The sequence below is a fragment of the Patiria miniata genome, unplaced genomic scaffold (genome assembly GCF_015706575.1).
Source record: "Patiria miniata isolate m_02_andy unplaced genomic scaffold, ASM1570657v1 HiC_scaffold_18, whole genome shotgun sequence".
Taxonomy (NCBI): Eukaryota; Metazoa; Echinodermata; class Asteroidea; order Valvatida; family Asterinidae; genus Patiria; species Patiria miniata.
This window is the reverse complement of record NW_024037056.1, coordinates 8,271,702-8,288,687: the sequence shown is the minus strand read 5'-3', so window position 1 is coordinate 8,288,687 and position 16,986 is coordinate 8,271,702. Positions and strand designations below refer to the sequence as shown.

Sequence of the window (16,986 nt, the reverse complement as noted above, 5' to 3'; positions counted from 1 at the left end):
CTGGCAATCTTCATTTTCTCAGGCACAACACCAGTTGAAATAGAAAAGTTGATAATGAAGGTCAGAGGACAGGAGATTGCCAGAATCACTTGTTTAATCAATGTACTGCTAATTAGATCAAAGCCGGCACTTGTTTTGTTGGGCAAATTACTTACAATATCAACTATTTCTTCTTCTGTAACAGGAGATAAAAAAAAATAGAGTTAGAGTTTGGATTTGATAAGTAATCAGTAAAGTTCAGGCCACTAGAATTAATTACACTATAAAGGTTTTTCCCGATATTTGTGAAGTAATTGTTAAAGTGGTCGGCAATACCACTTGAATAATCACGAGTCGTTATATCCTGGGGGTTAAAGCGTTTTAGTTTAAATGGAAAAGATGTAAATATTGGAAAATGATCAGACAGATCAGTGATAATAATTCCAGATTTTGGTTGGGGTAAGATGTTTGAAAAGATGTTGTCAATGAGTGTGGCAGATGTGGTTGTTACCCTAGTGGGTTTGTGGATAAATGGTAAGTAAGAAGAAAAGTAAATTATATCCAGAAATTCTTGCGGTTTTCTACTATTGTCTGAACTAAGTAAATTTAAATTAAAGTCACCGGTAATAAAACAGTGTTTATTTGCATTAGTAAGTTGGTTAAATAAGGTTTCCATCATCCTGGGCTAAATTAAAGTGATCAATAAGATCGAGACTAGTACATTTCAGGTGAGTCCAAAGAGTACAACAATCACAATAAATACTATTTTGGTTGTTTTTCACGGGGTTACAGCAAACACTACAGGGAAATTTAATAGGCATAATACATCAAACAACAATCAAACTTAATAACGAAAAACATGGACCAACATACAACGTTGACTAGTGAAGTCCGAGGGCAATGAAGATAAGATGTCAATAAGTTAGGGAGTTGACTACAACCACAATGCTCCAATGAACCAAAGTTAAAGTTGGCGTGTCCGCGCCCTGGAGGAAGAAAAAGAAAAAAAAAGGGGGGGGGGTGGCAACACCCCACAAATAGATCAATCACCAAATTGAACTCAACCAATAACAAAAATCCTCCAAATGCACTTATTTCTGAAAATTGCAGCAAAAGCCAATGTTGTACATTCCCTTTAATATAATAACTTGACTCGTTTTCTCTGTACTCACTTCGAAACCCAAAACAGAATTCTTGGAAAAACTTTTTAAAATAAGAATTGTCGTGATTTGGATAAAAATATACGCGCAAAGTGGTGAGGTAATTGATTGCTGGGGAAATTTTCACTGGTGCCGTACATTTTGTCCATAGCGCGAAAATGAAACATAACCGAGTACCAGTTAATTATACATTCCAAAGTTGCTGACGTGTGCATGTCACGTGGGAGCGTGTTGAGCGCGGTACCGAGGCTGATCTTGGCGCATGTGCAGCACCGCCATTGTCCGCGAGGAAAGCGAATTTCACCACATTCTACTTGCGACCAATCCAAATTTTGTGGACATTTTGCCGACTTTGTACGGCACTTCAAGCGACAGACTGAATCCTATCCCGTGCTGGGACATCTGAACTGCCATCAATTGGCCTTTGTAAAGTTTGACTTGAATACATTCGGGACTAAATCGGGCAATGTCTGCTGGAGTCGACCAGGTTAGTGTCGCGTTTCTTCACTGTCTTTTCTAATGCGTTGGTCGTTGTCAACTCAACCTTGAAATATGCGGCACTGCATGTACATGTACGGTACTGTGCATGTTCACCGCGCCACACAACCACTTCCGCCATCTTCGGACTTGTGCAGTTTAAACAATTATTGAATTTTTAACGTGTCTCTTTCCCTTCCTTTTCTTTCCCCGCTTTTTTTTTCATGGATCATCTTCGGTGTTTACAGAAGCCGAAATCGCAAAGGGCTCAAGGTAAGAAATAAATTTATGTAGCCTAGGCCCTAGGCCTAGGCCTAAATTCAGTAGGAAATTGTAACAACATTCATGACATTTTGTTGACTTGATGATACTTGATAGACTTGTTTGCAGCATGAAAATGCATGAATGAAGTTAGTACTGTAACGGACTATAGTTCAGTTTTGGGGAACGGGGGGCACAATTGCAGAATGCGGAAAGAAGTATTCTGACGCCACTTCTGTGGTTGTGTACAAGTATTTTCTAATAAAGTTGGAAATGTTGGCACAATTGCAGAATACCCCGCCACTCAATCTATCCACCTCGTAGCCGGCTACGGAGTCACGGTTGATTGCCCTCAATAAACCTTCTCAGCGCTACTTGTATGCACTATGCGTCATGCTCCACTGCACTCCCTCTCCTAGACCCGTGAACGTGGACGTTGTATACAACGCCACGTTCTTGTTTCATTTCGAACCTGGCGAAATCGATCCGACATACATAATTCCGTATGGGTGTTGAGTACTCACCTAGAAATCTAAATTTGCCCGTCCGATTGTTTCGGCTGTGTAATTTCGACGAAATTTGCCCATCAGTAAAGACCCATACGAACGTGTAGAAATTAGATTTTAACCTGACCCTGACAAATAACCCCGGACGCGTCTGAGTCGCTTGGACAGATTGACGGCTGTTTCATGTCGCAACCCCGAAAAAAAAAACCCGCAGACGATTGGCTGCTCGGCTCATCTCGTGTACAGTAGGCCTACGTGTGTGCACACACACGCGGGCGCACGTGCGACATGAACCGGGGCCAGAATTTTCCTCAATTTTCGTCAAATGCAAGTTTTGACGTACAAATATAATTCAAGACAGCTTCATATGTGAGTACTTATTACATGGGCAAAATAACGTCCAGTGTGTGTAACGCAGGGAGTCAGAGGGACACGTTCGCCAGGTTCGAAAATAGACAACAGCGTGGCGTAGTTTACAAGCCACGTTCACGGGTCTATCCCTCTCCATATCCGCGTAGCCGCCAACAGGGTAGTTGGTTTGGACTTGGAATTTTTTCAGCAACTCCCATTTCTTTTGTGTTGCTTCGTTCTCAAGCATATTCAAGGGGACTCCCGCTCCGTATCCGCGTAGCCGGCAACAGGGTGGTTGGTTTGGACTTAGAATTTTTCAGCAACTCCCATTCATTTTGTGTAGCATCGTTCTCAAATAATGGACCCCCACTCAGTATCCGCGTAGCTGGCAATGGACTTGAATTTTTTCTTTTCCAGTGATTCCAACCGCATAGCCAGAGATTTTAGGGGTGTATTTCCGAGTGGCGGGGTATTCTGCAATTGCTCCGAAATGTTTCTCAGTCCCAAATTCATGTCTTTTCAACATTTTTGCAATGACTAACCTTCATTGAGATAATATATATTGAAAAAAGTGGTGTCCGGATGTGACATTCTTTCCCATAATACCCGCCTCTCATCTATCTAATAATCCCAACTCTAGCCGGCTTTACTGCTCACGCTTTACTGCTCACCCACAAACGCATGCACTTCCCACTCTTTAAAGGGAAAAAGCGCCCTCTTTCGCCTCTCCCCGATTCCATCCCACTCTGTATCCGGGAATTACTTTAGACTTAAAGACTTTTTTCAAGCTCCTTTGACTGCGTAGCCATTGAATTTTAGGGGGTGATCGTTGAAGCGGGGTATTCTGCAATTACTCCTAAAATGCAATGTTCTTCCCCATCTTTGGAGATCAAATTGTTTCATGCTAAACATGAAACCATTCGATTTCCAAAGAGGGGGAAGAATATTGCATTTTATTCAGATTTTTTTTTACAGGTTCCGCAAACCTCGCTTAATTGTGAACTGAGAGAGGGTTGCGTGGATCAGAAGTATTTTTGGTCTACTTGATCTGATACAACCACCATAAAAACATTTCTACACAGTTTTTTTCTTTCATTGGCCTTTAATGTTTATACAATTCTGAAATAAATGTAGAATTCAGGGTTGTTACTTGTTCTAGTTCCTAGTCAGTTTTATTTTGGGGGTATGCCAGGAAATCTTTCCTGCTTCTTTCACCATAAATACTGTTTAGTCATCAAATTCTCTACATATTTTTCAGCCGGACGCAGTTGTGTTCAGGATATGGAGGCAATTCAGTATTTCAATTCTATTTCCATGTACAGAGGCTACAGAGGCTACACAGTGTTACAATTTTGCTGTTTAGTTGTAAATGTACTCTAAAAAGATGATTGTTGGCCATAACAAAATAAATCTTTGGCCATTCTTTGTGGAAAGAATGTTAAATCCTGATGCCACTATTTTTTTCCATCATATATCATCTCAATGAAGGTCAGTCATGCAAAAATGTTGAAAAGACATGATTCTGGGACTGAGAAACATTTCCAATTCTGTTAAAAAATACTTTGATTTGTTGAAGATTTTCTTGAATCTCCATAGATTTTGTGTACAACTGCTGAAGTGGCGCCTGGATACTACATTTTTTCCAATTCTTTAAACAAGCACAGATACTTGAAATAGTGGGTTTCAGGCGTGTGTGTTTTTATTGTGCATTTGGAATCAGTAGTGGTGGAATCAGAAAATAATGTCTTCATATTATGACAATTATTTTGCAGTTCAAAATGGTCCAGTGAACCCTAAAGACGGTGTCTCTGATGAAGACTTTGAACGATACATGCAGACGAATCAAGCCAATCAGGTGTGTAGGTAGACCCTAAATCATCCAAAATCAAAATACTTGAAAGCTGTTTAACAAAGCACTAACAACAAAGTACCATCATATTTTCTGTGTGGCCTGCATTGCTGGCCCTCTTCTCGTTGGACACTTCTCCCCTTGTATCCATTACATTTACATTATAAGTTTTTCATCCACATGAAGTAACAATAGTTTCATGCAAAAACAGCTTTACTCAACTGCAGAAAATTATAAAAAGAAGAAATCTTTAAAATATTCTGAATGGAAGGTTATTAGAAAAGGTTACTGCGCTCATTAGTACAATCTAACATTGTGTTATAATGAGCACATACACCGTAGATGTAGATCAATTGAAACATGTCGGCTGGCACAGACATGTACGTGCTTGTCCTGTACTGGATGAAAAAAAAGAAACCATCACGAAAAAAATGGGTACAAGTAACTGGTTAGCCTTATACTATCACTACTTGCCATTCGATACAGTACATGTACATTGGAAAATGGACTTGAATAACATTGAGTTTATTATTCAACGTGTTATTTCCACTTACATGTAAGACTTGGTGGCAATTTGACAAAAACATTAAATGGTTGTATTTGAAGGCCAAAAATAAGGCCCCAAATTCTGCTTCAGGTTACCCGACCTACCCTATTTTAGGGCCAGACCGTTAAGTTTTTGTCGGCAAGTTGAACAAAAATATGACCCTTGAAAAAAACTTAAACCCTAACTCCCTAGGCCTTTTTACTAGGATGTAGCCTCAATCCTGCAAAATCCTCCAATTCATAGCGGAAATGAAAATAGTTCAGGCCAAAATTCGCATGTAATTCGCACAAAAAATTGGGTAAAATAAATACATTTTCCAACCCACCGACCCTATTTTTGAAAGGCATGTACATTGTAATTGGAAGCAGACCTGTTTTCTTTCTTGGCCTAAATAATCATATTAAGTGTTGTGTTTCCGGTAACTTTGCAAAAAAAAGAAGAGTTGTTAAGTCTGGTTTTTGATAATTGTTGTTATTTTTTTATATTGTTTTTATAGTATTATTATTATTATTATTATTATTGGAGGTACTTACTTGGTTACACATGTACACAGCAAATATGTGTACATTGGAGATAAGCCTGTTCGATATCCATTTATTTTTAAATCGGCAAATCGTGAAAAAAATATCGGATATCGCGATATTATCGTGATGACGTCATTTTTCCATTCGTGGAACAATGGAATAACAAAAAAAACAAAAACAAAAAAAACACACGACCGAAGTCACGATCCACTGCCGCGAAAAAAACCCAATATGTCCTGAACAAAATCGTCAATTTTATTTGACTAGAGTCTCATTTACTTTGCCAATTTAGGTAGAAAACAAATTCCACATTCAAATATCGAAAACAAAATTACCTTGAAATGTTGGATAAAAATGTGCAAATAGAAATCCATATCGAGGAAAGAACGAAGCACTAGCACGCAATGCACGCCGCACTGATCCCCACGTGCAGACCGTGTACAGCCCACACCATTTGCAGTCAAGGGTGTGCTTCCTTGAAAACAATTTACCAGTATTTCCACTTTTTCAGAATTACAAATATTTTTTTTAATGGAGTCCGAAATATTTCCTGGTTCAGAAAAAGTTCTTCATCGTTACAAACTAACAAAAAATTTTTTTTCTAAAGATTTATTTCGAAAAACGATGTTAACTCCAAAATGAGGGTGAAGCACCCCTTTACAAAAATTAATGGATCAGTCCAATTTCTTGTGACGCATTTTCTGCTCTGTGAACGAAATAAAAGGCACGACTGAACAGTTGGTTTTCGATGTTTTTTGTTGCTAAAAATATGAACAGATTTCATAAGTTTGGGACAGTTTTGGCACTAAGCAAGTGTACATTGTAAGTGCCCAGGCACAACCACGGAAGAGAAGGAACGAGTCAGGAAAATACGTGCAGGAAAATTTGATCTAGTTCGCCTACGCGGAGTCGGCCCAGCCCAGCAGCGATTTTTTCTCTCCCTAACGATATCCGCAAATACTCTATGGCGTTTTGGACTATACTTTTCTAAAAACATGAGAAGAAAATCACAAATATAAATATATGAAATTCGGGCTTTAATTCCCTTTTTAAAAAAATCCTCCCAAGCCTTAGGTTAAAAAAATCCTCCCAAGCCTTAGGTTAGAAAATAAAAAATATAACATGCACTACCGTGATTCGAACCCGCGACCTCGCGGTTCTAAATCCAATGTACTATCGACTGAGCTGTCACACTGCTCGCTTCAAAGTTGGAAAACTAATGAATATAGTGTCCCCGTGTCATAAAAGTATCGTAGAGGGCGCTTAACATGCGTATGCGGATGTCATTTGGGCTGGAAAGAGAAAATTTGCGGGCACGGCGTGGTCTCCTCTGGCCGCGTGCCGAAACGAAACATCACTTCTCAACATCGTAATCTACAATTCAAGTACATGTATTTGTGGTGTTTTGTCTGTACAACTTCACATTTCCGTCAGAACAAAACAGGCACCGTATTTTCTTTGCAAAATGTCAGAGACTTTGTTTCCCTTCGGTTAACTCCACGCACGTGATTACGATTTTGGCACTTGGTATGTGGGGTGAAACTGGGTGTTTGTACTGCCACGTGCAGCGTGCGTGGAAGACGCAAAATAGTCAGGTGGTTCCGCCCCTGAATAGGGAAGACCTCGCAGTACAATGCCGTAACAGTGAATTTGTGGTTAGCGGTTTTTCATGGGAGCGCTTTAGCGACAGTTTCAAGCCTTAAGGGATTGACTTTGGTTACAAAAGCGGTACCTCAAAAGAATATCGCGATATTTTTCGACATATCGAATTTCACGATGTGCCGATTTTTTTTTATGAGATCGATACGATTTCCGATATGAAAATTTAATCGAAATATCGTGAAATATCGTCATACCGAACAGGCTTGATTGGAGAACATCTGGACAAAGTAGACATACTTCAAGAAGCTACTTGATTACATACTGACATGTATTCCAGACTTGCATTTGAGATATTTTTCAACTTCTAAAAACATTCATTTAATTGAGGAAAGTCCAACAACATTGATTGATCAACAATAATATTGGAGGATAATGCAGTATTTTAGTTAAATCCATGTCACTGGTATGATGATTCCAATAGCTTTTAGTCATATTTGGTTAAGTAAATCTTTGAAGAGTAAATCTATTTTCCTTCAAACATTGACATGTACATCAAATAACCCAACTTATGCATAGCAAGTGGCTATACATTTTTGCATTTCATGTCAATTGTTTTGTTTGGTGACAATTACATTAATAATTGTGTGTTTTTTTCTTCCATGTTCACCTCTTCTGTGGATTCCAATCATCTCAGGGGTACACGGCTCCCAATATGGCACCTACACAGGACTATATGCCGAGTTACTACCCGTCATATTCCTTCCAATACTCCATGCCTGGCAGCGAGACTACCTGGTCCACAGGAGGGGACTTCAACAACTTCAACTATGGCTATGACAACAGTTATGCCGCAGAGAACTACTACAATCAGCCTGGTACTACTCCGCCATACTTGAATCAAGGGTTGAACTTCTTTCCAGGAAATGCTGACTTCATGACTGGGTCCTGGGGTAACAACTCTGCACCAGGACCACAGGGACAGCAGCAGGTGACTTCTCGTAGCCAGCAAGCTGCACAAGGAACTTCTTACTATGATTATGCCCGCTACCCTAATGCCTCTCAGCAACCGGTGGCACCAGGGGGCCAGCGTGGCTATCAAGGCATTAATGGACTGGATGGACATGATGGAAAGGCTCATGGTATGAAGGCAGTTGAACAGGGCATGTCTGGATTGAATATTGGAGCGGCCGGTGATAAGCAGACTGGTATTGGAGTAATGACACAGAACACTCACGGTATCCGGTCAGACCAAGACATGGTACGTGGTCAGCAAGTCACTACATCTATGGCTCAACAGGCTCCTCCACCACCTGTCTCAGCTCCAGTGGCTGCTCCTAAACCTCAGTCTTGGGCAGCTATTGCTAGCAAACCAGCAAAGCCTCAGCCCAAAATGAAAACCAAGTCAGGATCCCATGCTCCTGTGCCAACTCAGCTCCCGCCCATGAAACAAACCATGACCATTGGAACCTGGAACGGTAATGATAAACAAGGAGCTAAGCCATCATCCACTTCAACTACATCTACTGTGCAGCCCCAGATCCAACAGCCAGCCCATTCTCAAGCTCCCTCCCAGGGACAAGGACAGGGCGGTCAGGCCACTAAGCACCAGGAACATGTTCAAGGAGATCAAAGTGGACATCCTGGACAGCAGCAGCAGCAGCAGCAACAACAGCAACAACAGCAGCAGAACCGTGCACAGCAGCAGTCCCAACAGCAGAGGAATCACGGTGGCAACCAAGCCAACCAACACCAGCCGATTCAGCGCTGGAGTTCCGGTAACAATCAAGGAACTTCTAACAGCTATGCTTCTCGTTCTAGCGGTGGTGGAGGCAACAGCAGCAGCGCCATTGGGACCTCTGGACTGAGTTCCATTGCAGTAAGCCAAGCTGGCAGTGGAGCTACAGCCCAACAGGGTAGCCAACCCAGCCCTGTGTTGGATAAACTGCGCTCGGCAAACACCTATAATCCCAGCTCATTCACTCTGGACATCAAGAGCTCCCGTATGTTCATCATCAAGAGTTACTCAGAGGATGACATTCATCGCTCCATCAAGTACGGCATCTGGTGCAGCACTGAGCATGGTAACAAACGCCTAGACAGTGCATTCCGTGAACGCGCCAACAAGGGACCCATCTACCTGCTGTACAGCGTCAACGGCAGTGGACACTTCTGCGGCGTGGCGGAGATGATGTCGGTGGTGGACTACAACGTCAATACGGGTGTCTGGATGCAAGATAAGTGGAAGGGGCGCTTTGATGTGCGCTGGGTGTATGTCAAGGATGTACCTAACAGTCAGCTGCGTCACATTCGCCTGGAGAACAACGACAACAAGCCTGTGACAAACTCTCGTGATACCCAGGAAGTATCACTGGACAAGGGACGTCAGGTGGTCAAGATCATCCATGCATACCGCCATACTACATCCATTTTTGATGACTTTGGGCATTACGAGAAGCGCCAAGAGGAAGATACTGCTCGTAAGGTAAATTGCAGTCTTAACTGATTTCAATAGCTACATTCTGTCTTTGTCAAATAACACTAAAAAATAGATTAAACAGCAACAGCTAAAAAAATAGATTAAACAGCAACAGCTATTCAAAGATTGTTTTTCTTTCTTTCATGTTTTTTATTTATCATGTGCTAACAAATACAACATGCCAAGTTGTATGGGACTAGTTACTCGAAGCTTGGTAGGGAAATTTTCTGGAACAAAAAAAAGTGCTCATTTACAAAATGTATCAATACATTCGTTTTCATGCAGGCACATTTGATGTATATCATAAACTATAGTATTTAACCCTAACGTACCTGAATCCACCCCCCTGTTTTGGGGGATTTCGGCGGATTCAGGATACTTTTTAGTAAAAGAGCCCCAGGAGTTAGGGTTAAACAGTGTTTGCCACTACTCAAGACATTTTGTGGAGATGTTTGTGCAAGTCCAAAATGATCAGATCTGAGTGAGTCAATGAGGTAGAAAAAGTCTTGCCCATACTGTGTTTATCTAACACCAAAGAGGTGTGTGGAATGCCTCATGGATATGACCTACATATCATATTAGGGTCCATTGATATAAGAATTTCTGATAATTGATATATCAAAGTTTACAACACACGTTGCAAGTATATTTCTTGCCGGCAGGGTAAAAAACGTGTATCGGGCTGATGCATGTATGTAAAAAAAAAAAAATAGAGTTTAAAACGCATGTAAAAAAAATTCTTTATGTCCATTTGTCTTACTGAATATGCCTCTTAACAACTTTCTCACGTCAAAAACGATATTTTCCTTTTGTAACACCTCTTCCTTTTCAAAAATAGTTTTGAAATGCTTGCATATTATTTTCATTCAAATAATTGCTGAACTTAAACTACACTCTTGAGCCATACAAAAGTGTGAAGATCCTGAAAAAAAGAAAGAATTGCCAGACAGAATGTCTATGCCTTCGGAAACACGGATAAGTAGACATTGTGATAAACACGTGTACATGGATATTGATGTTGTGACTAACTGAAATTATGAGTTTAAATCTACATGTACCTGTCACTTCAAGGGAACTATTTTTTAGTGTTTGTATTTTAAGACAGAAAAAACAAACAATCCTTGCGTTGTCTTCTTTTGACACAAAGTTTGTTTTTCGTTGGTCCAACCATGCTCCATACGCGTCAGCAGAGACATGCCGGGTGATTTTTTTTCCGGTATCATTTTCTCCAAATGATTTTTGTTTTTTCGATGTGATTTAAAATGATATCGACGATATTGAAATCACAATGTAATCGAGTAATATGGATATATAAATCGACGGACCCTATATCATATCAGACAAATAATTGAATGCTGGTAGTAAATGAAGGCCATCCAGAATTAAATCATTTCAAAACTCACGGTTTGCTTTGAGACATTTTTCCTGCTGCAGTCAACATTTTTCTTTGCTTGTAAAACTAATTACCCTGAGAAGAACAAATGCCCCTGCTGACTTCTATCAGGCAATCACATGTTCAAATCTGTCACTGCAAAAGCTCACCACCATGTGGTTTTACAGGATGTTCCAATTACTACTTGGTGAACATACATTGAAATGTAATGTACATTTATAATGGCAATGTTGGACATTTAGCATTTAACACTACTTTTGCTAAATCTTTTTCCCCCTTATTTTTAGCCTTCTGGTCGAGACCGTAGGAACCAGCACAGGAACTAACCATGATCTGGGGAGTGTGGTGTCCTCGAGTGCTCAAATCTTCTGAGTCTCCAAACAATCCTTTGAAACTTGTATTTACTGAGGATCGTGCCCAAAGGACCCAAGGAAACTTCAGATTGTGAAGTCATCAATCAGCCCGCAGAATGCAGCATTTGGGTTGATCAAGAAGTAGTTTTCATCTTGTGATGTTAAGATAATTAAAAAACTGTTAGTATTTTTGTCGTATCGTATTGAAAAAGAAACTCCCAAACATTCTCGAAAAACTGACATCACCGTTCAAGTATTATTTAAAGGAAAACAACAAATGAAAAACTGCAGAACTACGAGGAAAACACAAGAACACAATTTGAACCATACTTAACTGAAGTAGTGATGAATGTACATGTAAGAGTGGTCGTCGTATAGCCCTGTGTTGCGTAATTATTGCTGGATAGCGGTGACATGTTTTACATTATTTACTCTTTACGGATATCTTCGATGGATGTTGAAAAAAACTTAATGAGTAATTTACTAAAGTACCTTTAATTGTGCTTAATACTACTTTGCTTTTGCTTCTTCAAGAAACTCTTAGTGAGGTTTTCATCACTTGGGAGAAATAAACCCAAAACATCAGACTTGAATAAATCAGGATTTTTCCGGACTTCAAAAGCTGGAGAAAGAGCCTTGCTAGAATTATCCACCATCAGATTGTTTTCAGTTGTGGTTTGGAGTGGACGGATCACACAAGTTGAGATTGTGCTGTTGAAGGAAAAACTGGCCGAACCTGAGTGGACGCCAATTGACAAATTCAGTAGGCACATGAAAGGAAGTTGTATGCGCAGATGAGAACGACAACATGTAAACATGCAGACTTCCTTGCACTTGCGGTTGTAAACACCAGTAAATATTCAAGACTCGTTCATTCTCTGAAGAGCAGACGAAGAGAAAAATGATGTAAAAAATGTTCAGACTTGCGTTTTTTAATTAGACAGCTGGAGCTGTCACTTGCACAAAGTACGGTGCTCTTTGCACCCACAAGATTTGTACATCTGAATATGCAGAGCCAAACCTGTAGCAGCGATGGTGAAAGAACTGACAAGTTTGTGTTTTCAAAACACCACGGTGGAAGGATTTTTGCTAACTCCATGAGTCTTCACTTCCAGATCATGAGCTACCTCGTTCATTTGCCTTGGTCCTTGGAAAGCTAGCTTTTGCTGAAAACTGGTGTCCATCACTTTTGGAAGAGTTTCGTTTAGGTAATGCCATTGTATGAAATCTCGCCTGTCAAACATCAAGCACGATTCACTTCAGACAAAACTGGAAAGAACAATTCATCAAGTTTTCTTCAAGAGGATAATTGCAAAGTCAATCAACTTGTACACAGTGAGTGGCGATGAAGGAATGCTGATCGTCTTCTATTATTTTTGACAATCTAAGCCCATCATGTGCAGTTTTGGAAACACTAATGGGACCACTGCCTATCTTCTTTTTTTTTTAGTTATTAATTTGGCCAATAGATCTTTTGTTGACATTAATATATTTATTACCTCCCTTCCAATTCAAGCTTGTTTCCCAGACTGTCAGTTTTTAATCGATAACATATTTTTAATGATGACTTTTTAATTTTGAATTCAGCGTGATGTTTACAGTTCCAACCCAGCTCTCTTCATGAAGTGCAATCAGTAGTCATAGCAACCTGACATGGCCCACATGGAAATATGCCACCATACTAGCACTGTTTGTGATAGTTGCACATAAAGAATTTGATGTTACTAAAGATTTGTTGTTTGACAGTGAGTGTCAGTCAAAGTGATAAAAGTCTTTACTTTGTATCTATAATAATATGTGCTTCGGTGTTGTATCAATCTAATTAAGCTGGATTGCCTATTTTCAATGTGTACACAAAAACATAGGATCATGCCGACATCTAAACTTGAACAGTTTCAAAAAGTAAGGAGATCCTTTGACTGCATGCTCAGTGGACAATTGAAGCTGTGTTTACAGATTGTTATTTGGTTGATGTACCAACTTTGTTTGTGTACTATTGATTGTACATGTTTGCTCCTTATTGACTAGAAAAATTGAAATTAAAATTCATGTATACAAAATGTATGGTGGTATAATTGACGGTGTAAAATGGAAACACTATCGCAAGTTGCATGCATTTCATGGATCAGAGGGGATTCTTGATCATACTTTGTGGCAGTTTGTCCCCTTGCTGTTGACATTTGGGGTCTGTCGTGTTGTGTTTATTTCTATATTTTGGTACCCTATGTTATGGACTGTCTATTATTGAGAAAAAAAAGTATAGGTCCCTCAGAAATGGCTTACGCTCAACATAGTCCATGCCATGGTCCATGCCATGGTCCATGCCATGGTCCATGTTAAAGATTGCAAGGCAATACTAGCTACTATTAAATGGGTCGTGTGTGGTGTTTCGTTACATCATGCTAGAAGGTCTAATCATTCTATTGCTTGCTTGAAGGTTACTGTGAAGGGTTTAAAAGGCACATAAATATAATGTAGGTTTACTTGTCAAGAAGTTTTGTCTTGTCAAAACTAACAATGGTATGTGGGAAGAAATCGGTTTTGAAAAACATATCAGAGAGGTCCCAGATAGACCGTAGTTGAAGAAGACATGGATCTAGATGTGAATGTATGGAGAGCTGGATTGTAGACGGCTATTGTCTTCAAGTCGGTGTACATTGTAACTGTGCTCAGTTTACACCTATTTGAATCAAGGCAATAGTCGTTTACAAGTATTAATTATTGTGCACTTTGTCAGTTGTTGACTTCATTGCAAGTTCATTCTGCTTTGATGTGATTTTATTGTGTCTGTCCTGTTTTTTTTTTAAACAAAAGTCATCAAAGCAAAGATGTGTAATCTTGGTAGTGGCTGCAAACAATGCTGTACTTTCCTAAACTCATTGATAAGCAGAGTGTCCATAATCATGATCTGGTGTATCTTTTTGTTGGAGGACATTTGTTTTTTTCTTGGCAAACTTTAAGCAGGTTTGATGGCAGAAACATGTCTCTTGAAATATTCAATTCAGATTGTATTATTTGGCATGACCATTCTCAGAGTGAAGCACATCTTGACTTCCTAAGATACTGAACAGTGAAACCACAAAGAAAAACAAGCTGTGACCAATGCAGGATACTACATGTTCTGTGAATTGTTATTAGGTATACGCTTCCCGAAGGAGTTCCTTTGTTTCCTGTAATTACTATTTAGAATACATGTAGGTAATTAAAGCACCGTTTTCTTTTCTCTTAATATAATACACATGTAAGAAGAATTAACACATTGTACCCGTTTTATTGAATATTTTTTTTGTCTGAGTAGAATACCTGATGTTATAAAACAAATCATTAGAAGGAGACTTCCCGCCTGATTGTTTTGGAGGTCAAAGGTCATTAGAATGATCAGATTACATTGAGCGGGTGTAAGGTAACCAATCAGAGTGAGTTACATTATGAATAATCAAGCTCTAAGCTTATAGCTCAGCAAAATTAAAATGAATACAATTCTGTGATATCAAGCCGACTATACTAAAGTCTGGAAGCTTTCTTTTAGTTGATTAGTGGATGAATTAATAACATGAGCAATCTGAGTGGAAAATGGTCTGTTACTTGCTTACTTCGTGTATCAAATCGGCTTGCTTTTGAAATGCACTCCTTGATTTATGGAGTAGCGGGACAAGTGGGGGCGGGGGTGGTCAAAGCCCCTACTGCAAAGCGTTGAATGATGTCCAAACTTAGCCCGCTACTGCCACAGATCATAAGGGATCATTTGGACCATAAGAAATAGTGCGGGTATATAATACATACATGTATGTGGTTCGAGAAAAGTAGCTTGTTAAATCACTATTTTGCGTGGCTAATTTACCCGGCACACTTGAGGCAATGTGCATTTAAAAAAAAAAAGGTTTATATGAAAATTACAAAATTGTGGTATACAGGGAACCAGTTATTTTTCCCGAGTCGCATACATGTACATTGTATGTATCCATCACTATCCCGTACCCGCAGCATTCCTAATGGTCCCTATTGATTTTCTTTACATGCATTGTTTGTGACTCTCATCACCACATGTACATATACAAATCCTGACAAATTTGTGAGAATGTGTTTCCAGATGAGAGCGTACAGACGTGTTTTAGATATTCTGTCTGTGCTCTTCAACATTTTTCTAATTTTCAATTTGTGTTTTATTCTAACAGGAAAACAATAATTTCCTCTTTTTTTGGGGGGGGGGGGGGGAGGGAGGGGAGGTGATCGTCTATAATCCTATGACTAAAGGCATTTGGTTGCTTTTGCGTACAAACAAATCCACCTAGTGGGTAGGCTGATTCTAGCCTCTGAAAGGGGGCGGAAAACAGTCTAATCTAAAATTACCCTGAATTATTGTTGGCCGAAATTAATCTGAAAGTTTTAATTTAAGGTGAAGAAAGAATAAACTTGAATGGAGGGGGTTTGAACCTGCGACCTTCGGATTGCCGTTCCAGTGCGCTACCAACTGAGCTGTCCAGTTTTATGGCGGGTTCTTCGTTTGTCAATGTCTTTGTTCAAGGGGCCTTAATCAGAAGACATAAACCCGTATTTGCCATGTAGCCAGGGATCACGCCGAAAGTCACGATGCTAGCTACACTCAACCAAAAAAAGGCCCCCTTCCAATACATTTTGTCCAGCTCAAAACTACTGAGCACCTCTCGCTCAAATAACAACTAATCAGCCCAGAAATTCCTTCATCCAGCCATACTCTCTATTTGGCCCAAAACACTGATAAGTACTGTGTACGAATTAATACAATTTATGACACATGCTTCCGAAAACAGCATGCATACAAAAGTGCAACTTTGTTCGGTACCATTTGTCATAAATTGCATAATTTTGTACACATTATCACTGTTTTGGCTGGATTGCTAAGGAATTCTGTACTGATCAGTCGTAGTTTGAGCAAGATGTGCCCAGTAGTTAATAAGTTTAAGACAAAAAAGTATTGAGGGGGAACTTTTTTTTTTTGATCGAGTGTATAATATAATGCTGCAAACCTGGGAAACAGCAAACGTGAATCAAGTTGTACAAAATGTACAAAATGAGAAACCGCCAACATACGGCTGGATGCAGATAACGGCTCTCTCTGAGTGATGCCCATTTGCTATATCCCAGGTATGCAGGAATGCTAATGTTACTAGAATCATGACTTGGGGCGTCATCCCTGGCTGTGCATCGCATACATGCATGGGTTCGGTGGCTTCTGACTGGAACCCCTTTAACGACGCTGACAAAATGAGAAACCGCCAACATGAGGCTGGATGCAGTTAGTAGAGTACTGGAACGGCAATCCGGAAGTACCAGGTAAAAACCTTGCTCAAGTCAATTGCTTTGTTAACCTATTAAATTACAAATAGTGCACCTAATAAGTTTTCCATTTTGGTTTTATTTGAAAACTCGAAATTTGAATTTCATTTTAAACTGGGGCTGATTATCGTCAAATTCAAGAGTACGTTGTACATGTATTGCTAAAAAAAAAAATCTGTGATGTAGTCGACT

The 16,986-nt window shown here is 39.7% G+C and overlaps 1 protein-coding gene across 1 annotated transcript; it reads left to right on the top strand.

Annotated features, from left to right (window-relative positions):
• The first annotated feature begins 1,361 nt into the window (after positions 1–1,361).
• LOC119724483 (YTH domain-containing family protein 3-like) lies at positions 1,362–15,052 on the top strand. The gene is made up of 5 exons (XM_038195554.1): positions 1,362–1,626; positions 1,865–1,889; positions 4,507–4,589; positions 7,951–9,738; positions 11,413–15,052. The coding sequence occupies exons 1-5, from the start codon at positions 1,606–1,608 to the stop codon at positions 11,449–11,451; spliced, it is 1,956 nt and encodes a 651-aa protein (XP_038051482.1). The 5' UTR covers positions 1,362–1,605; the 3' UTR covers positions 11,452–15,052.
• The last annotated feature ends 1,934 nt before the right edge of the window (positions 15,053–16,986 follow it).

Excerpts from the sequence above, each read along its gene's own strand:
- LOC119724483 (XM_038195554.1), top strand. The coding sequence starts at position 1,606 with ATGTCTGCTGGAGTCGACCAG. Across the intron at positions 1,627-1,864 it reads TGTCTGCTGGAGTCGACCAG|AAGCCGAAATCGCAAAGGGC; the intron begins GTTAGTGTCGCG and ends CGGTGTTTACAG. Across the intron at positions 9,739-11,412 it reads AGGAAGATACTGCTCGTAAG|CCTTCTGGTCGAGACCGTAG; the intron begins GTAAATTGCAGT and ends CCTTATTTTTAG.